The following is a 23,462-nucleotide window of genomic DNA, read 5'->3' as shown; positions in this document are numbered from 1 at the left end:
CCAGGCGTCAGATATGCGCGTATATTTCACAAACGGATTGTCCAAAACAATATATGACCACTCATTCACAAAAGGGACATCTCTACACGTAAAACCGATGGTAAGATTGTATATTTATTAAATGCTTAGTCCCAGATATTGACTGTATAATGACATGGTATAATTTAAAAAAACGTTGTCTCGTTTATGTCGCTATTCAGTGAGCAGCGTTTTGACTGCTGTATAGGCATATTTTAGGGCTAATGTCTGGTTTATCTTGTTGCTACGGAATATCACATTACAGTACATTACAGGCATTTGGCAGACGCTCTTATCCAGAGCGACATACAACAAAGTGTATCACCATAACCAGGAACAAGTGTGTCGAAAACTCTAGAGAGAAGTACCGTTCCAAGTGCAGGGAACAACCGCATAGTTCAACTTGGACCCTGTAGGTTAAACTGATTAACACTAACACAAACAAGAACAGCAACAACGCAGTCTATGCAAAAATACAAACAATAGTTAAGACGAGTGCATTAACTAAGTCACCTACGAAACAGCTACCTAGTTACAACCCTAAGCTTACAGTCAATTTAGAGATTAAAGTGAGAATACGATTTCTCTCAGCATAATGACGGATTTAAAGACTAAACAAACTCACCCGATATTGTCTTCAAATGGACCGTATTATTTATTTAGACATTGGCAGACTACAGCATAAATTGCGTCTTTTGTTTATATTCAATATTAGCAATATTGCAGCGAGAAACTGCAGCTGTAGACACAAGATAGTCTGTTATGTTATGGTAGCAACGGAACGAAGCGGACTATACATGTATTGCCATCATTGTTTTATTATACCAGCGTGTTTTCGCGCGTGTGCACAGAAACTAAAAACCTACCAATAAAATGGTTTAGCTATTTCTCAGCATAACGACAGATTTAAAGACTAAACAAACTCACCCGATACTGTCTTGAAATGGATCCATGCCAAAGAAAAGTATTCATCCTCTCAAAAAGCTTTTACTAGCAAACCTTTAATAGCCTAGCATTGCTTCTCCGACGTTCAGACCCTCCCCTCACTGATAAAATCTAGACCCTACGGTGTCGGATTACTTGCGTCGCCATGGATGTCACTTGCCGTAAAAAAGTTTACTAGATGTCGTAACACTTAGATTTGGAGCTCCAGCTCTTCCGCACCCCAACTAATAAAAAAGTCCAAATGGTGGGCAAACAATATGGTGGACATAGGTGCTCCAAATGGCAAAGTACATTCAGATGCATCGGTCAAAGTTTTGTGTTGATCTGACTCATGGTGTGGGAGTTATGGCCTTTTAAAGTATGACCCTTTGTTATAGCGCCACCATCTGGCCGACATAGGTGATTTGTAGTGCCTGAGTAGTGGAGGGCCATAGGAACCCACCTACTAAATTTGGTTGGTCTACAACTTATGGTTGCTGAGCCTCAGACATTTTAGCGGAGAAAACTTCCACGCCCCAACTAAAAAGTCCAAATGGCGGGCAAACAATATGGCGAACATAGGTGGTCCCAATGGCAAAGTTGTAGAGCGTGTTCAGATGCATAGGTCTATGATGTTTTGTGTTGATCTAACTCATGGTGTGGGAGTTATGGCCTTTTACGCCTGACCCTTTGCTATAGCGCCACCATCTGGCAGACATAGGTGATTTTTAGTGCCTGAGTAGTGGGGGGCCGTAGGAACCCACCAGCCAAATTTGGTTGCTCTAGGACTTACGGTTGCTGAGCCTCAGACACTTTTAGCGGAGAAAAAAGTGTCGGACCCCTAATAATCCTAACAGACACAATAGGGTTCCACCAGCTTCGCTGCTTGGACCCCTAATAATAATAATAATCCTAACAGATACAATAGGGTTGGTAGGAACCCACCAGCCAAATTTGGTTGCTCTAGGACTTACGGTTGCTGAGCCTCAGACACTTTTAGCGGAGAAAAATAAGAATAATAATAATCCTAACAAATACAATAGGGTTCCACCAGCTTCGCTGCTTGCACCCCTAATAATAATCCGAACAGATACAATAGGGTTCCACTAGCTTCGCTGCTTGGACCCCTAATAATCCTAACAAATACAATAGGGTTCCACCAGCTTCGCTGCTTGGACCCCTAATAATCCTAACAAATACAATAGGGTTCCACCAGCTTCGCTGCTTGGACCCCTAATAATAATCGTAACAAATACAATAGGGTTCCACCAGCTTCGCTGCTTGGACCCCTAATAATAATCATAACAAATACAATAGGGTTCCACTAGCTTCGCTGCTTGGACCCCTAATAATAATAATAATAATCCTAACAGATACAATAGGGTTCCACCAGTTTCGCTGCTTGGACCCCTAATAATAATAATCCTAACAGATACAATAGGGTTCCACCAGCTTCGCTGCTTGGACCCCTAATAATCCTAACAAATACAATAGGGTTCCACCAGCTTCGCTGCTTGGACCCCTAATAATCCTAACAAATACAATAGGGTTCCACCAGCTTCGCTGCTTGGACCCCTAATAATAATAATAATCCTAACAGATACAATAGGGTTGGTAGGAACCCACCAGCCAAATTTGGTTGCTCTAGGATTTACGGTTGCTGAGCCTCAGACACTTTTAGCGGAGAAAAATAAGAATAATAATAATCCTAACAAATACAATAGGGTTCCACCAGCTTCGCTGCTTGGACCCCTAATAATAATCCAAACAGATACAATAGGGTTCCACCAGCTTCGCTGCTTGGACCCCTAATAATCCTAACAAATACAATAGGGTTCCACCAGCTTCGCTGCTTGGACCCCTAATAATCCTAACAAATACAATAGGGTTCCACCAGCTTCGCTGCTTGGACCCCTAATAATAATCATAACAAATACAATAGGGTTCCACCAGCTTCGCTGCTTGGACCCCTAATAATCCGAACAGATACAATAGGGTTCCACCAGCTTCGCTGCTTGAAAGCCTAATAATAATAATAATAATCCTAACAGATACAATAGGGTTCCACCAGTTTCGCTGCTTGGACCCCTAATAATAATAATCCTAACAGATACAATAGGGTTCCACCAGCTTCGCTGCTTGGACCCCTAATAATCCTAACAAATACAATAGGGTTCCACCAGCTTCGCTGCTTGGACCCCTAATAATCCTAACAAATACAATAGGGTTCCACCAGCTTCGCTGCTTGGACCCCTAATAATAATAATAATCCTAACAGATACAATAGGGTTCCACCAGCTTCGCTGCTTGGACCCCTAATAATAATCCTAACAAATACAATAGGGTTCCACCAGCTTCGCTGCTTGGACCCCTAATAATAATAATAATCCTAACAGATACAATAGGGTTGGTAGGAACCCACCAGCCAAATTTGGTTGCTCTAGGACTTACGGTTGCTGAGCCTCAGACACTTTTAGCGGAGAAAAATAAGAATAATAATAATCCTAACAAATACAATAGGGTTCCACCAGCTTCGCTGCTTGGACCCCTAATAATAATCCGAACAGATACAATAGGGTTCCACCAGCTTCGCTGCTTGGACCCCTAATAATCCTAACAAATACAATAGGGTTCCACCAGCTTCGCTGCTTGGACCCCTAATAATCCTAACAAATACAATAGGGTTCCACCAGCTTCGCTGCTTGGACCCCTAATAATAATCATAACAAATACAATAGGGTTCCACCAGCTTCGCTGCTTGGACCCCTAATAATCCGAACAGATACAATAGGGTTTCACCAGCTTCGCTGCTTGAACCCCTAATAATAATAATAATAATCCTAACAGATACAATAGGGTTCCACCAGTTTCGCTGCTTGGACCCCTAATAATAATAATCCTAACAGATACAATAGGGTTCCACCAGCTTCGCTGCTTGGACCCCTAATAATCCTAACAAATACAATAGGGTTCCACCAGCTTCGCTGCTTGGACCCCTAATAATAATAATAATCCTAACAGATACAATAGGGTTCCACCAGCTTCGCTGCTCGGACCCCTAATAATAATCCTAACAAATACAATAGGGTTCCACCAGCTTCGCTGCTTGGACCCCTAATAATAATAATCCTAACAGATACAATAGGGTTCCACCAGCTTCGCTGCTTGGACCCCTAATAATCCTAACAAATACAATAGGGTTCCACCAGCTTTGCTGCTTGGACCCCTAATAATAATAATCCTAACAGATACAATAGGGTTCCACCAGCTTCGCTGCTTGGACCCCTAAAAATCCTAACAGATACAATAGGGTTCCACCAGCTTCGCTGCTTGGACCCCTAATTATTTGCGAGCAAATAAGCGTGCAACTCTCTAGCTGTACTGAATGGGAATTTTCTTGGGGAAGAAGATACAAGTCCATTTACCATATGTATGTGACATTTTGATTGGTTGGTGTAGGTCAGCATTTCCCAACCTTTTTCCTTCCAAATTTACAAAATCTCATGGCACACCACTCTCAAAAGCATAAAAAATAAACACCCTTCACACGCACACACGTACACACAGACACACGTACACGCACATGCACACGCACACACACACACTGCTTAATGGCCAAGTAAATACCACTTACTTTCAATGGGAAACCTGAGCTTGTGATGATGCACACAATGTGTGTATCCTGGCAGGAATGGATGAGAGATGTTTTCAGACGTTTTCTGTACTTGTTCTTGATGTATGTCAGGCTTGAAAAGCTGTGTTCGCACAAATAGTGGAAAAGGGTAACAGAATTGCAATGGCGCTACTAGCAATTATTGGATACTCCTTGTCAACTGTAAGCCAAAAGCCATGTCACCAAATTTTATTTTCAAACTGCGGTCTTCCCTTAGTTCTGTTAGTTGCTTTTGTGCCTGCAGTGGCATGTCTTTTGAGCTTTCCATTGCAGATGAACTCCATGGGTCACGGACCCAGTCAAACTGCGCATAAGACACAGTTGGAAAGTAAAAGTGAAACCTCTCCTCGAAGATTTTAAAATGCTGAGAGATAAGGCCCTGTTCTACATATGAGCGCCAGAGGGCGAGCTTTGATCGAAATCCTTGCAATTTGTCGGTAGATGAGAGAAGATTTTTGTCTTTGCCTTGCATTTTCATGTTCAGTTCATTGAGATGCCTAAAAACGGTGGTTGTAGCTGTGTGTCCTTAGCTCCTACTCATGCGTGCAGGATAGCATCCGTACACCCTGACTAGGTTAACTAAAGTAGGTGATCCATACGCGCTAACTAGGTTAGCTAAAGTAGGAGAAACGCAAACATGTTAGGGTTAGCTAAAGTGACGTTAGGCAATAAAGCTGTGCTTAAAAATGTCGTGCCGTACCACCTGCGCATGCGTCCTACTAAACGAAGCACCACCTGCGCATGCATCCCACAAAACATCCCTGAAAGGTCGTCCGTGAGTGAGTGACCACAATTTGCCATGCATAGTCCACAGTGCCAGTTCCTGCGCGCCGTGGGAAAAGGAAGAAAATCTCCTAAGTTTGGGGCTTTATTGTGCGGACGTATGAAGTTGTTTGTGAATTCTGTCTGTTGACATGAGGTCAGATGGTACAGAAATTAATGTATTTAAGGGCTGAGACTTCGTGGTTGTAGTGGTTATTTCTGTAGGAAACCCTGAAAAGTGCCAAACTCTCTGTGTTGTATAGGTATGGGACATGCTGCTCCGCCAAGGGGTAACTTGGCCATCCCAATCAAGTTTTGTGTTGATGGGTCATTTAGACATACTTTAGATAGGGAAACTATAGAGCTAAGGGGTATTTCTAAATACGAAACGCATCGACACAGAACTTTAAAACATGGTATTTATCATTTAAGATGGTTAGGAACCTTTTGATACAATTGCCATTTCCAGTACTATGACTGCATTTTTGTAGCATATAAGGCAGTCAGCTGTCATGTGGATAGGATGCTAGCTAGTATGGTCAAACTTCAAGGCAAACAAAGGTTTGTTCACACATTCAGCAAATTAAGATCAACCAACAACACATAAGGCAAAATTTTAACATATCACACAAAATGAGCGCAATAAAGATGACAAATCTACAGAAAACAACTTTGCCATTGTAAAACGATTCTGGGATTAAGTAAATACAGAAATTACAAACTAAGATTTACTTAATAAAATATGTTTTTGTATTCTCCAGATATTTTTACATTCATTAGTAAATTCTGAAGACTATACTCAAAGCAATGTTTTGTCAAAGGCCTACTTTTAAAGTAAATTATAAGTAAGAAAATTAAGGTAACTGTTTGTACAGACCTTCTGAGTTGACACAACTTAAAGAATTTTAAAGAATCATAGTGCATTAAAGGTAACTTGAGTCCACTTTGTTCTAAATCATGAATCATAGTTGTCCTGACTTAATTTGATTGTGTAATTGTAATGGTGATATATAACTTAATTAAAAAAAAAAAAAAACTTATATGTGATTACATTATTTTTAGAGTCATTTGAACACCTCATTTTTTACAATAGCCTACAGCTGTCTATCCACTGGACAGTTGGTTGTTTAATATCTCAAATAGAATGTCTGGTTTCATAGAACTGCGGTTTTAAGAATATCAGAGAAATCTTATTGGCTATGCTGCTGCATTATGGAATATGATGCAATTTAAACATTATTCCAAGGCTGCAATGAGCATGAGACCATTTTATAGGGCAAAGGATGATATTCACCAAATGTGTTATTCAGTCTGCCATTGGCTAAAGCCAATTTCCATTGTGAGCTGATCAGTTTGCTGTTATAATCACAAAGTAAGGTTACCTACAGTACATAACCTGGCACATAATTGGACCTGAAAATGGGGGAACTTAACACAACAACTGCTGTTTCTGCAAAATGGTAAAACGTATATATGTAAATTGTTGTCTTTATGGACACAGTGGTTTAAAAATCAGGAAGGCTGACATTTTAATGTACTTCACTTTAGTTTATTTAATTACTGCACATATCTAAACACAGGTCCCAGAAAAAGCGTGATCAGATTCATGACTTTCCATTTCAAGAAGACTATACCAGTTTTCTCCCATGTCCACAGCTGACAACAGTTCTGCAGTGTCTCCAACATATAGATCTTCCATGTCTCTATCTTTAACTGCTTTGTCAGCAATTAACTGATCCACATGTTTTATACGGGTTTGTGTCTTTCCTGCATTTCACCAGAGAATTTCGGTTGGACGTTTTATGGTAACCATGTTCTTACTTGTCTCTTTAAGAACAACTCCTCAGTGATGCTCAGTGGCATGTTTCTGTTACTAACATAGTCAGTACTATGCTGCAGGGTATACCCTAATCCTTTTTGTTTTTCCACTGCTTTAAAGTTCAAACCAGCCTTTCTACTAACCCATTCAAGGCTGAATGTCACGGTGTGGACCTTATGCTTCACTCCATTTGACTGGAGAAAGGCTTCAAATACAAATTGTGGACCATTATATTACACAACCACATGAGGGAGCTATAACGTGCTTGTTATAGCTTCAGTTGTTGCGGCAGCTGTAGTTTTGGACATCAGTGTAATTTCTGCCAAATGCGAGTAAGCATCAATTGCAAGTAGAAACTGGTGTTTCCCCTTTTCTGCAAAATGTATATGCACTCTTTACAATATCTCCAGTGTGTTTATCTAAGCTAGGCCACCAAAAGTGACTTCTGGCTACAGCTTTACTCATGAAAATTCCTAAAGGTTTCTCATGTAACGCCTTCAGAAGGTTCAGTCTCAGTGGATTAGGTACAATGACTTTCCAGAAAACACAAACATCTTTAACCTTGAGGCCTTCACATCTATGCCAGTGTGGTTTAAACTTGTCATCAGTTACATGCTTGGGCCAACTAGTAAAGTGTATAACTTTGGTAAGTGCTGCATATTTTTCTATTTCTTTTTTAATGTCTTTTGCTGAGATAGGAATGACGTCCAACCATGACACTTTGAATTCAGGATTGCATGGAGGTGCTTCTGTTTACAGTGGCAGCCTTGACAGTCCATCTGCATTTGCATCCTAAAGAAGGCTTGTACACAATATCATATTGATAAGCAGAGAGATGTAATGCCCACCATTGTAACCAGGCACAGTCTAAGGCTGGCACACCTGTGTTTGGGCCTAAAATCTTTACTAGAGTCATATGATCTGTAATCAGATGGAATTTTCTCCCATGCAGGTACTCTCTGAAATTCTGTATGCCATACGTAGAACTTCCTATTCAATTTGTGAATATTTCAGTTTTGCTGAGTGTGAGCGAGGCATAAGCGATAGGTTTTTCACTACCGTCTGTCATCTGGTGTGGTATTACAGCTCCTATCCCATTAGCAGTAGCATCACAAGCTTGGATAATGGGAATCATTGTGATAATGGGAAGTAATAGTTCAGTCAGTGGTTTTATGAGAGTTGACAAGTTTTCAATGAATTTCAATTGTAGAATAGGAAAGCGAAAAATGCTGTAATTCAGTAACATTCTTTGGGGTAGGTGCACTGGCTATTGCATCTACGTTTTCCTGAATGGGAAGCAACCCATTCCAGTGTTCCAGTTCTGTTTGAGCAGATATTAATATGCCGTCCAAGTAGCAGACAACACATGGAAGGTTTTGTAACACCTGGTCCATTATATGCTAGAAAATAGCCAGTGAGCTGGCCACACCAAATGGCAAATTTTCATTTAGAATTGTCCCTTAGGCGTATTAATGGTGAGATATGGCTTTGACCGTGGGTCTAACTGTACCTGCTGGTAGGCTTGAGTAAGATCTATGCGGCAAAATACTTGCCACCACCTAATGCGGGAAACAAGTCTTGAATCTTTGGGAGAGGGTATTTGTCAGCCTCTAACCAAAGATTTATTGTGACCTTATAATCCCCACATATTTTTACTTCTTCATTGTTTTCAGGGATACACAAAACTGGAGCTGTTCATTCACAATACTCTACTGGTGTGATGATTCCCTGTTGTTCTAGCTGTTGCAACTGTTTGTCAAATGCTTCTCACAAAGCATACAGTACTGCTCTTGCCTTGAAAAATTTTGGAATTGCCTTCCCCACTATGTGAAGTTTTGGTTTTTCCAGAGATACCTCCCCTGTCTAAGTTAAATACTGTGAAGTACTTCTCACAGATCTGACACATGGTTTACCCTGGAGCAGTCTAGGGGCAAGTATTGTGGCCAATTTCTACCCATTAATGTTGGATCTTTACCTTTTGACACAAACAAGGTAAGTTGTTCAGTTATGTCTCCACAATGTACTTTTACTTGGAATTTACACAACAGTAGAATCGGCTCTGAACAGTACTTTTTTTATGTTTACGTCTGCTGAAGTGAAGACACAGAATTAAGAACTGGCAAGCTGACAATAATTTGACAATTACAATTAATGTTAATACTAGTTAGGAACAGTTATGCAATGCCTTTATTTTAAAAAATCATTCATTTTTACTGTATCTTGAATACAGTGAGCACCATAATTCATTGGACAGTGACACATTTTTTGTTATTTTGGTTCTGCAAATATTAAAAATGATTACTTTATTCTACATTATGTTAAACTGTCCAATATTTTTTGATGCCTGAAAATGGGGGGGACTATGTACAAAAGGTTCTATAATTTAAAAACGGTTGTGTTTAGAAGGTCCGATATGTATGAAAATACCCTCAAATAAAAGCTGACAGTCTGCACTTCAACCTCATTGTCATTGTATCCTTTCAAACTCAAAGTGCTAGAGTACAGAACCAAAATAACAAAAAATGTGTCACTGTCCAATGAATTATGGTGTTCACTGTATATTTGTCTGGGGAAAATATATTAATGAAATACATTTTTGAATAGTTGCATTTCAGTTAGCTTACACACAAATAACTAACTAAATATGATTTTCAGACAATAGTTACAGTTTATTTATCTGATTAATTTCAGTATTCTGCACATTTTCATGATTTGACATATCCTTACCTGGAATGACAGACTCACTGTGAAGACCACTGCCCAGCCAGCCATGAGAATATACCCACCCATCAGCAAGAACTTCCTTCCAAGTTTCTCAATCAACAGGTTCTGAGAGGTAGATAGGGGATTTAAAAGTTTGCTAATTATTACTGTAGCCACAGAGTGACCATTTGTTCCTAGCACCAATGAATAATCTGAATAAACATTTAAAAATGAGAATCATTTTTCCATTAACATACAGAATTTGGCAAAGCAGAGGAGTCTTTCTTGCTTTTGTGGTTCTTACATACAGTTGAGGCAAAAAGTTTACATACACCTACATACGCCATGCTTCGCAGTTGGGATGGTGTTCTTTGGATGAAAAGCCTCACCCTTTTTCCTTCATACATAGCGCTGATCATTATGAACAAACAGTTACATTTTTGTTTCATCTGACCAGAGAACACCCCTCCAAAAGACTAGGTCTTCATCTTGGTGATCACCTACAAACTTTATTCTGACTTTTTGGCCATAATGATTAGCGCTTTGATATGGAAGAAGAAGAGTGAAGCTTTTAATCCAAAGAACACCATCCCAACTGTGAAGCATGGGGGTGGCAGCATCATGATGTGGGGGTGTTTTGCTGGAAAAGGGGCTGGTGCACTTCAGAAACTAGATGGCATCATGAGGAAGGAGGATTATCTAGAAATACTGAAGCAACACCTCAAGACATCAGCTAGAAAGATAAAACTTGGTCGCAACTGGGTCTTCCAGCAGGACAATGATCCTAAGCATATCTCCAAAGTTGTAACAAACTGGCTTAAAGACAACAAAGTGAAAGTATTGGAGTGACCATCACAAAGCCCTGACCTGTCCCATAGAAAATTTGTGGACTGAACTGAAAAAGCATGTCCCAGCAAGGAGGCTCACAAACCTGACTGAGTTACACCAGTTCTGTCAGGAGGAATGGGAAAAAATTCCGGTAAAGTATTGTGAGAAGCTTGTGGAAGGCTAACCCAAGCGTTTGATTCAAGTTAAGCTATTAAAAGGCAATGCCACCAAATACTAACATTGTATGTAAACTTTTGACCCACTGAAAATCTGATATGATACATAAAAGCTGAAATAAATCTGTATTTTAGCTATTATTTTGAAATGACCTCTTATGGAAATAAAGTAGATACCTTAATTGACTTAACAGGAAATGTATGGTAACATGAAATGTGTGGAGTGTGAAAAATTGAGTTAGAATGTCTTTAGCCTAGGTGTTTGTAAACTTTTGGCCTCAACTGTAGCATGTAAATACAGTATGTTGTAACAAGTGGATTTGTCAGAAATACTCACACTGACTATTGAAGCTGTAAATTCACAGCTACCTGTGCCAATGGTCACATACTGGATTTTATCTGCAGAAATCCCAGCTTCTTGGAACACGTACGATGCATAGAAATATATCTATTGTGTGAGAAAACAATCAAATGTAAAAACTCAAAGAACAGTTTTATTTTTTATAAAGGCAACTAAGATTAATATCAATGTAGGATGTAATTTTTAAAAATATACAGTGCAATCCGTAAGAATTTGGACAATGACATATTAGTGTTTTTGGTTCTGTACTCCAGCTCATTGGATTCGAAATTAAAACAATGAACATGAGGTCAAAGTGCAGACCGTCAGCCTTAATTTGAGGATATTTACATCTATATCGGGTGACCCGTGTAGCAATTACAGCCCTTTTTATACATAGTTCCTCATTTTAGGGACAGCAATTCAAGATGGCAGCAACCCATAGGACAGATATACTGTATGTGTTCCTAAGAGATTAGTCACCCAACAAATTTGAAACAATGTTGTCAACTTTTTTTGTGGAATGTCATTGTTGATTGAGTGATTTTTTGCTGAAGCTGCACCTGGTGTGTGGTGAGCAGTCGCACTGGTGAAGTGGGATTTTTGTCTTTGGTGTGCCTGAACCCATTTGTTAATTTGGTGACTCGCTGAGAGCTAATGTGGAAAACAGGCGCTGTCTGGGGTGTGTCAGTGAAGATCAAGTATCACATTGAAATTTTGGTGCAGCGGATTGCATTTTTTTTGTCAGCATAGCCTGTGATTCGCACTTCTGCTGTCTGCCTCCTCAGACCAGGCCTACGGTGCGAGTCACAGCCCAGCATATGGGCAGTCACTAATTTTGGGGCTTTTTCAAGCGATAAGTGTAGGATCATAAACTATTCAAAAGTTAACCAACAATTTTCTTAGATTATATGCTGTCCAAATTCCAAAATCCCCCAAGCAGGTAAAATGCGTACTTCAGGGTTATTGTTCATTGTCTTTTTTCTTATAACGAAATAATGTTATAACGTTAATTCCTGAATTTATTTCTGTTTTTAATTGTTTAGCTTGTACTGCACTGCACCTCCATCTGTAATTAGAAGAATGACAATAAATGCAACCTCTACTCTTTTCATTTTAATTATGTGACTGTAGTTAAAATGAAAGCTACATGAAAGGTATATGTATTAACCATCATTAGTTATCACCATATACTCTCAAATAAATATAAAGTTCATGTGTGGGTCCTGCTATCCGCTTAGCCTGCAGACTATACATATGAAATGGAGGATCCAAGACAAATTGACTCTGTCATTTGTTATCTTTATCTTCAACACCATAATTTTTGTTTAGAAATTCCTACACTGTGAACGGCATCATTGGCATTGCTATGATCTTCCCTGGTTTTATTTTGTTTAATAAAACTACAAGATACTGTTTTCATTATTTTTTAGTTATAGCATAGTGCGTTTAAGCCATTTAACTGCAGATTTAAGCTGCGTTTCCACCGCAGGAACTTTACCCCGGAACTAGGAACCTTTTGAGGAACTCAGTGCATTTCGACCGCAGGAACTAGGGTCTAAATTTAGTTCTGGGGGCTTTATTTTACCCCCAAAAAAGTTCCTGCTCGGGGGGTAGTACTTTCCAAAAGTACCGGAACCTTTGGGGTGGGGCACAAGTTCTGATTGGTCGACTACTTGCAGTGTTTTATTTCAACCGCCATGTTTAAAAATCTGCAGCCGCAAACCGATTTATTTTCATAATAACTTCAAATCAAACTTGTATGTTATGCGGCGCAGTAGCCGCATACAGTTATGTGAGGTATGCGGTAGTTCTGCGTAATTCACATTGGTGATACAGTAAAAGCAAACTGGAAATCACCTTCCGCACTTTTTGTCAGGGTAAAATAACAGGTTAATTCTAGTAATCGTCCCTTTAGCTTTCTCAGAATGCCGTAATTTTACTCTGCCATTCTTCAATTCCACAAAAAGACCAGGAAGACTATGGACTAATTTATGGTGCATGGTTCGCATCTGGAGGGCACACTTCACTGCTCGGCTAGCAGTAACTTCGAAGGAAAGCAAACAGTGGCTGTACCACTGCTAATTTAAATTTTCACGCAAGTCCGAGTTTTCGTTCTATTCTTGTCAATTTGCGATTAGCCTATATGGAATTGATGATGAGAAAGTAATCAAACAGCAAATTGTTTACAACGTGTGCATGTTTTCTGCTGTTGTTGCCAGTTATATTGGAAATGTGAATGCATTCTGTCGCCTCGGATGTCAAGACATGAAAGTGAATGTTCGCATAAAAACATAATGAATGTGTTTGAGAGGATATATAAAACAGTTACAATCTGACTATTGGCCTGTTATATCCTATTTGTTGCATAACAACGGTCCAAGTTCAACTACCAACGACAGTTTTGCTTGACAACGGTAAAATATGGCCAAACGGCTGCAGAAGAATATTTCAATTCCAGGTGATTAAATCGATAAAAATCAATAAATACAAAAGTAACCATATATAGTCATTGTTGGTAACCCGTTGTATATAAGTGGAATAAACCCCTCCGGGCTGTCCCGGTTATTAGAAAATAATGTAGGCTACTTCGGTGGTAGTATGGGGTTACAGAAGAAATCATAGGACAGATGGACCGACGACAACGTCGCTTTTTCATACGTCAGTGGGCTAATTTGCTTAATCTTCGCGGGACTTTAGACCGCGGTGGAAACGCAGACAAAAATGGGCTGAAGGAACCTTTTAGTTCCTTGAAAAGTAGTTCCTGGGACTAAAAGTTCCGGGTACTTTTGGTGGAAACGCGGCTTTAATGGCAAATTATAACTGGGCCATAATAATTAGACCTTTAAGCAATGTTGCATTGAAATTCTAGAGACAGATAATTCAAACAAATTTATCTTATTTATGAAATTCATCCAAACTCAATTTTTGGAAAAACATGACAACTCTACTCTGTACCTCCTGTACAATAACATCAATTTCCTTTAGTGAGGAGCATCTTCTGATGATGTATATCCTTGACTTCCATTGCAGTGGTAGACCCTGGAAATTAGCACTATGCTAGGGCACAAATTGCATGGTTCTTAAAGGGAAAGAAAATATTAGATTGGCTATTATTGAATCCAGCTGCAACAGACCCACTGACAATATATTCCACCTAATCCAGCCCATTTCTCCCATGTGCCATGCACTGTGAGTTGTGCACTCCTCTCATCTGGTCGTGAAAATGTCAAGATTCAGTAGCCATGCCTAGTGCACCCATGCACTTTGCCATTGACTGCGCCCCTGCATTGTGCACCATTAATTTCAGAAAATAGGGTATATAACATTATTACCCAATGATGTGACTGTTTGCAAGAGTGCCCACTCCTAATGTCAAATCTAAGCAGAGTGCAGAGCAATTATTAACATAAATAATGTACATTTCTGGGAGTAAATGTTTTATTTCTAAATAAAACATTTTTTAACCTACCTTATTGGTATTATGTGCTGTACTGGATGGTTGTGAAAAATATAATTATTCAGAGTAGAAGGAAAAGTAGCCTAGTAGGAACTTAGCGAAAAAGGTTTTCGGGATAAAAATTCAGAAAGCCCTTAATTTTATCATAGTCAGTTTTAGGGGAAAAAGACATGAGGTGGGCTTTGAGAAGTCTTTAGATCTAATGAAAAAGTTGATAAATGTGCAACACTGATTATGTTACAGTTTACATTGAAGAAAGTTTAGAAAACATATTTAAGTATTGTAAACAACGGTGTGGTGGAATACCTAACCACTCGCTTCTTATAACTTTTATATCAGTCCTTCTCTTTGCTGTGAAGGAATTTTAGCCTCATCTTCGCAGAACTGCTTTAATTATGACAAATTAGTAGGTTTCCAAGCATGAACTATTTCATTTCAGATCCTGCTACAGTACCTCTATTGGGTTCAAGTCAGGACTTTGAGTGGGCCACTCCAAAACTTTCAGATGTGGACTTGCGTTTGTGTTTTTGATCATTGTCTTGCTGCATGGCCCAATTATGCTTCAGCTTCAGCCCACAGAGAGATGACCAGACATTCTCCTTTAGAATGTTCTGGTACAGAACATAATTCAAGGTTCAATAATGGCAAGGTTCTGAGGCACCACCATGTTTGACTGTTGGTATGATTTTCTTATTGTGAAATGCTGTATTTGCTTTCAGAAAGTTCCACTTTTGACTCATTCGTCCATATAACATTATACCTGCTAAACTATGATAGACAGATTATTTAAAATGCATTTCATTTAATGTGACATCAGTTGTGGAGACTAAATAAACAGCACAATACATCACGGTAATACAATACATTTTGACTTGACTGCTATGGACATGGCATTAGCCTACAACGTAAAGATACATAACTACCTATGTGAATTGACATTTGACCCTTTAATCAATAGGTGTATCTGCCAGCACAGCACCTGGTGGTGAGCAGAGCACTCAGAACATAGGGGACTGTCAGAAGGCTGGGAAGGTGCGCCATTCCTAGGACATGAGCTAGGAAGCAAAAAGCTGCTGATAAGATGGATGACACCCGAATCCAAGGCTATTTTGAGAACAAAGGCAGCAGCTGGACGAACTTAACCAAGATGATTAAAGAAGGCTGAGTCAAGAAAATGCTGCGTTTGATAACTTGCTGCCGTGCAGGTTCAGCTGCAGGCCAATCAACAAATGTTTATGCAGCTAATGGACACTCTGATCTCTGCAATATATCCTGTCCAACATCAGTTCCCACCTGCACTCAACTGCAGACCTATGCCACCCACAAGTGCCTTGCCACCTGTTCAACTTCCTGTGCTACTACACACCATGCCCGAGCAGCCTATGCCCCCTCCCCATACACTGACCCATGGCAACACATACCACACCTGATGGTATAGCACCTTTGTCATCCATTCTGCATGATATTGACATCTGAGAGACTGTCAATAAGTCCACCCCTGTAGAGTTTATACTACAAAAAATGTAGACCTTTAGCAAATGAATGATTAACACTGCAGTCCACCAATCCCTGCTTACAGATTGTTGCTATATACTACTTTCTCCGATATCTAACTCCAACACCGTCTGACTTACAAAGCTTATATAGGAGGTTAAAAGCTGTTATTTGGGAACTTGCAAAACTTGACCCATGTTATTCTGAACGATTGGAGGGGAGATTATTTTTATTCCATTCCCCAACCCGAACACAAATTTAGAAAAGTGTCTGTTGTGGAGAGAAATTGAACACATGCAGTTAATACAGCAGACAGATACAGCTACCTGCATTTGCACGAAGGTAAGCTATATTCTGCCTATTAATAACATTACATAACATGTCTAGTTCATTAACTGGATTTAGCTGAGTGATTTAATCAAATTAAAGTTTATTTGTCAAATGCACCATTAAAAATACAGCAGAATTTAGCTGGCAATTAAATGCTCAATGTTAGCCTGCAAGAATCATTTTGTAGCGAAGGGAAAACATAGCTAGTGGTGAAACAATAAGAGAAATAATAAACTAAAATAAGAAAAGTGGCTTCATTTGTCATCACGTTGGTGGCGAGTATGTACATGAGTGTTTGCTGTCCCCAATCTTGCATAATGAGCACATTCATGTTTTTCAGGAGAAAATAAGTATAACGCATGTGTGTGTTTGTATGTATGTTCATGCATTATGCTTTTTTTTTTGCATTTAAATAAAATTGGGATATTTTTTAACGATTGTTGTTGTAATTCAAAGGAGTATTTGTGTGCCTTTCTGACATAAGCACCTTTAACATTGTATAACATTGTTTTGAGTAATACCATTAATCATTAGCGGTATTACTCAAAACAATTATCAATAGATTATGAGTAGACTTGTGAATTTTGGTTAAACTATAAAATACAGGACAAATAGGATGATTTGTTCTCAAAAACCATTGTTCGGCCTCTGCAACTACATTATACCACACTGCTGTTTTGAGTAAGTCCACATACAGTGCCTGTAACTTCGCACTTTCACCTGACATTTTAAACATAAATCTGTCCGTCTTAATCGGATTCATTCTTGGTTTAAGTAGGGATGCATTCTGTAACCAGTGTAATATCCTAAATTGTGTCTCATCCTATTACATATGGAGATTGCACCCACAAATTTCCATATTTCCGTCCATGTCTATTGTAAAGCTTTAAGTCATTATTCCATATGTCGCAAATACTCTATCCATTCTCTATAATGGAAAAATTCTTGATACCCCTGACATTTTATTACCTATTACCTAGGCTATTACATAGGAATACGCCGCAAATCTGTGAAATCTGACAGTCAAATGAATAGATAGTTTGATTCTGAATTAAGCTTTGGACCTGTAAGTACCTGAAGAAATGATTTTGAGGGAAACCATAATTCTGTCAAATCTGCTCAAAACGAGAGCATCATGCCTTTATTGTATAAATGCAATATACTGAAGATGAGCAGCCATTTGGTAAAACTTGACATTTGGCACAGCAAGACCTCGTTGCTCCACCGGCATTTGCATCTTTGTCATTCTTTTTGTTCCAAATGAAAGCACTGAAGCAGCTGCTTACCCTTTTAATTATTTTATTAAGTAGTGTAGGGTCCGGCTGGAAAGGATATAAAAATCTTGGTAAAATATTAATTTTAAAGTAATAATCTCGAAGATTTTCATTAAAATATATGTCTGTTAAGTCACTATCTATCGCTGAATTAGGTAACACAATGGTGATTGAGCCTATTATTATATTAATTTATATTATTATTATTATTATTACTCATGATTAAAGAACTGGGTGTCTGTGGCGACATTCCTGGGAAAAAATCACAAGCGGCGCATAGATAGTGACGCGTTTTCCATCACCCATCAGTGGTTGGTCCGCCAGAGAGGGTAGGCGGAGCTAACGCAACAGGCTTGCTCTTCAACTCACTTGTGTGTGAGCAGCGTACTGTTTTTTTCCGGTGTCTGTTAGCGTTAAAGGTGGGGCGGTTATGGAACCCTATTAGGTTTTTGTGTAACATGAGAGGTCATATTATTTGTTGATGTAGATTTCGTATTACATTTGATGACAATGTAACGTTACTAAATTACATAGCTATTTGCACAGCTAACGCTAGCTACCGGACCATGTCAAGAAAGGCAACATTAGTTTAGACAACGTTGCACACAGTATCCATCTCTCATATCAGGTAATGTTGCGTTAGCTAGCTAGCTAATGTAATTAACACAATCTAATGTCAGCTAACAATTAGAAAAAACGCTAGCTAACGCTACCGACCGGTACAGACCTCGCAAACCGTCTCTCGAATGCAATGCTACCTTGTTGCAGCGTTGCAATGTAGCTAACTAAAGGCCAGTTCAGATCAATGATTCGCAACGAGACTGGATGCAACTTGCAAAATTCCAAGACGTCTGATTGTAAACGTTCTAAAACTGCACTTGGCGATTTGACAAGGTGGGTCTTTTGAGACCCTAGGCAACGGCTTCAGAGGCTCTGCAACTAACCAGTTCACACTGCTGAAATTTTCTCTGCAACATTCTAAAACCGTTTCGTCTCGTTGCGTATCATTGATCTTAACTGGCCTTAACGTTACCGTTATTTGCATTGCCATCAAGTTCATCAATATATAAGCCGGGGTATAGGTGGAGCAGAGCTGGGTCTGACTTCTATGTAAAGATGTCAAGCCGGAGAAAACTAAATAAAAGAATACGGCAGTATGGATTAGCGTTGTTATTATTTTTATTACGCTTCCTCATATGTTCCTTCAGCCTTGATGCCCTTTTTTGATGAAATCTCCTTTGTTTTTGTTTATTCTTCTTATTCTGATTGCTAATTTAACACCCAGCTCAGCTTTATTCTCAAACAGTTTAGCTAGCAAAACCAGAAACAAGGCAGTTGTTTCAAAAATATCACACAACAATCATTCAGAATGATGATGCACGAGATACATAATTGCACAAGCCACAGCGAATCCCGTAAATTCTTCTCTGCACTGTAACGATGTTCATACCGAGCAAAAGGTGGATAAAGAACGTTTGTGGAAATTGATCATCACTAATTCTACCCCAGGTCTGCTACAGCATTTTAACCCGGCTCGGCAGTGTAAAGACAGCTTAAGTTAGCCTAATGTCAGACAATGAATGAGTATGTACATAACGTTACTTATATAACAGCCATTTTTTATTCAGTAAATAATAAGTGTAATAGTTGGCGTGGCCCAGGTGCCAACTGACTGACGTCACACAGGCGACACTGGTTGGATCCGGTTGGATCTATGGGAAGTGAGGTCCAAAAACACACCTGCAATTACCGCTTCTCGCCATTGGTACCGCCAAAAAGAACGAAACTGAAATCTTCGAGATTGTAACTTTAAGTAAAGAGATCCTACCTAGCATAGATGGTGGTACAGATACCCATCTATCCAAGTCATCATGTATATGTTTTAGAAGGGGCGCCAAGTTAGCTTTGTATCTCTCTTCTAATGTGATTTTGTGTTTTTTTTTGTCAATTGATACTCCAGCATTGTCTGGGGCTATGTCTTATAGCTTCCGCCAGGGGTTTGATGGCCACTGCAAACAGCAATGGGGATAGTGGGCACCCATGCCTAGCTCCCCTCTTTAGGGGGTCCTTAAGATAAGTATTTGGCATTAGTCAGAACTGCAGCCAGCGGCCTCTTACATAATAACTGAACCCAGCTGATGAAGGTATCAACCAATCTAAAAATGCTTAGAGTAGGGAAAAATTGCCATTCCACCTTGTTGAAGACTTTCTCAGTGTTCAGACGTATCACCATATTGTTCAACATCTATTTCTTGAATATCATTTAACAGCTTTCTCATATTTATTGCTAGAATTTCTGCCCATAATAACACCTGTCTGGTCAGTATTTATGATGAAAGTGAGACCTTTCTCCAGGCAGCACGCTAATATTTTATATGATAATATTAAATCGACATTTAACCGCATTGCACAGATCCAAAATCTTGACAATCCTCATCCATTTAGGGGGTGTTCTATTTAAGACTTTATAACTCCAGAAGCGAGCATCACAGTGACTTGAAAAATGGCTTAAATGAAGAAAGACATTTGTACTATTTACAATACTAACTTAGATTAGTTTATATTCATAATTTAGGAAGAAATAAAGTGCCGCAAATGCAATTGTCTAGGCAAAAAATCAAAAATGAATTTACACTTTTTTAGTTGGCAATGAAATACTGAGATTGCGCATATATACAGCAGGTTAAACTATACATGTCCTGGATCAAAAACTCCTTGACCACAAGTGCATCATATCTAAGGGTGGATAGGCAGAACTACTAAAGATCTATGAATCATAAAGTAAGCAGTGTACCCAGTGTCTCCAAATCTATCCATAATGCCTAAATTATTCATTGCTGTAAATCACAGCATAATCATGTATTTCACTACAAATCAACGGTTTTTACCCAAGAAACTCACTGTTGCATCATTTTCAAGTGGGAATTACAAGCTTTCCTTCAGTACAGTGGCCTAAAATATCTAGGGGTCCTGAAACATATCCAGAATCTTTCCAAAAATGAATAAAATGCTTTTTGTTCATTATAAAGCATATACATGAGCCCCTTATGAAGGTTTAAGGTGAAACATTGATATCAGATTTTTTTTTTAAATGCAAAAACATTATGACACGATGTGGTACAGTGCCTAAATGTGTAATCATTAACTCTCGTATGTTTTTCTGTACTCTACAGTACGTGATGCTTTCTTGTATGGGGATGGGACGACATGAAAACAATATTCAACCATCCACCACGTTTTGACAATGTTCCAGCTGACCACACATCTGGTGCCTTAAACACAAACACAATTAGCAAACCAAGGAACGCTTACGTTATAGTGTGAAATATCCTCATTATAAAATACCACTAACCTATTTAAAGACACTCAAAATAACGTATATAACCAAAATATTTACAGCAGTAACACTTACATTTGGAGGATGAAATCTTATCTGTGTTCAGGAGACAGAGACAGAGACAGAATGAATGCTGTTGTTCCCCAGTTCTAGCTAGAGTCCAGATAACAGTATATCAGTTAGGTTGAAAAGCAAACATATGCATTAGGCATGCTCAGAATTTCTCAAGAATAATAATATTTTCCAAGAAATTACAAAAATGATCAATAAAATTTTGCCAGGTGCAGTGTCTTTTGCTGCTACCACAGCAATGAGATAATATAATTGGTTAGGCTGAGCTATAAAACCCTATTCCAAAAGTAAAATTAGGCATATTATACATTGCTCGAAAGCTTATTTGGTCATCTATTGGATTGATTAATTGTCAATCAAGCCAGATTGTACTACAAACGATGACAACACTGTAAACAACATGTGTGGTATTACACACAGCTATTTTGGAAGGTACCCAGGCAAAATGAGCGTATATTTCACAAAAAGACAATATATGACCACGGAGTCTCAAAAGGGACATCTCTACGTGTAAAACCAATGGTTAGGTTGTATATTTATTCCATATTTAGTCACAGATATTGACAGTAGAATGTCATGGTATGATTTTTGAAATCTTTGTTGTGTTTATTTCGTTATTCAGTGAGCAGCATTTTCACTGTTGTATTGGCGTATCTTAGGACTATTGTCGGGTTTATCTTGTTGCTATGACGGAATACGATTTTTGAGTGGTAAGAGAATATTTTTATGTATGCCAAGATAGACAATATTGTCCATTATGTCATGGGTGGGGGGTGGGTGCAGTTGCAGATGAGGGAGGGGTGGGTGTTAAATGAACGACCAGAGCGACAATGGTGGCGCTGCGAAACTTCGTATTTGGCATAGTTGTCGTGTATCGTCTACTAATGAAACTAGAGCGTTTCTGTTTTTAACTCATACTTTGGTTGCCGCAGCACTGAATGTCTGAGTTCAGTAATCTTGGCACGCCGGTATGCCAACCACTAGGGGCTCTGTGTTAAGAGGTTAATACCCTATTAATATCCCATTTCCAAGTAAATTAATTTGTGTATAAGTGCGCTGGGTGTATTTGTGAAATGCAAGAAAAAATATATGTTATTTAAACAAACACTGAAGCCAGGCACCCACTGTCCAACATAGGCTACATATACTGCATAGCCAAAAGTATGTGGACACCAGACATCCAACATCTCATTTAAAATTATGGGCATTAATATGGAGTTGGTCCACCCTTTCCTGCTATAACAACATCCACTCTTGTCTTTATACTAGATGTTAGGAGCATTGCTGCAAGGACTTGCTTCCAAAGCATTAGTGAGGATGGACACTGATTGGGCGATTAGTCCAGGCTCGCAACTGGCTTTCCAGTTGATCCCAGAGGTGTTGGATGGGGTTGAAGTCAGTGCTCTATGCAGGCCAGTTAAGTTCTTCCACATTGTTCTCCAAAACCATTTCTGTATGGACTTCGCTGTGTGTCCGGGGGCATTATCATGCTGAAACAGGAAAGGGCCTTCCCCAAACTGTTGGTGAAGCACAGAATTGTCTAAAATGTGATTGAGACTAAGGGACCTAGCCCAAACCATAAAAAACAGCCCAAGACCAATGGGTGTCCAGATACTGTCATATAGTGTATGTCAGGTAGGAAGGGCAAAATGAAGCTTTAGAATGTAGGCAGCAGTGTGTCCACATGAGCATGACAATGCATTAGTTAGTTTACTGTTTTAACCTCACTGCAGTGGTGATCAAAATTATACAAAGCAAGTGTTAGTGTGTTTGCCTTTGATCACAATTCTATGAGACCATGTGATGTAGGTAGTACAAGCTAATAGCACTTACCCATACAATTTATTTTTAACATCAACATTTAACATTTTCAATCAAATGTTCAAAGTGAAACTGCTTGTTATTTGTATTTATTTATGTTCTTTTTTTAAAAAAACCAAATGTGTGCCATTAAAACTGTTCAGGAAAACTGTGCCGGATAAGTTATTTTGATAGTTTTAAAGCAGGTCATGAAGAAAGGGAAAGGGTTCGGCTATTTCTTACTTTCAGGCTTAAAAATAAAATGGCAATAGGAAACAATAGTTACATTACATTACAGGCATTTAGCATACACTGTCATCCAGCGCGACTTACACATCTTTTTACATAGCTTTTACATAGCATTTTACATCAGGGTTTCCGCCAGTGTACTGCAAGCCCGGCGGCCCGCCGGGCCTAAGCATGGGGGAAATTTTTTTTAAATTTTTTAATGT

At 39.0% G+C, this 23,462-nt stretch overlaps 1 protein-coding gene across 8 annotated transcripts in view; it reads right to left on the bottom strand.

Annotated features, from left to right (window-relative positions):
- slc2a11a (solute carrier family 2 member 11a) overlaps positions 1-23,462 on the bottom strand; it is an 84,687-nt gene that overhangs the window by 21,899 nt on the left and 39,326 nt on the right. For 4 of the 8 annotated variants that reach the window (XM_064297684.1, XM_064297682.1, XM_064297686.1 and 1 more), the window contains 2 exons: positions 11,241-11,351; positions 9,924-10,025 (listed from right to left, as the gene is read on the bottom strand). The exons of 1 other annotated variant lie outside the window; for it this stretch is intronic. In XM_064297684.1, the coding sequence (XP_064153754.1) occupies positions 9,924-10,025; positions 11,241-11,351 (213 nt within the window). Of the gene's footprint in view, positions 1-4,576; positions 4,698-9,923; positions 10,026-11,240; positions 11,352-23,462 lie in introns of all 8 variants that reach the window. 3 more of the 8 variants (XM_064297685.1, XM_064297687.1, XR_010323937.1) reach the window with 2 other exon arrangements.

The sequence above is a fragment of the Anguilla rostrata genome, chromosome 10 (genome assembly GCF_018555375.3).
Source record: "Anguilla rostrata isolate EN2019 chromosome 10, ASM1855537v3, whole genome shotgun sequence".
Classification (NCBI taxonomy): Eukaryota; Metazoa; Chordata; class Actinopteri; order Anguilliformes; family Anguillidae; genus Anguilla; species Anguilla rostrata.
This window is presented reverse-complemented; position numbering and strand designations above follow the sequence as displayed.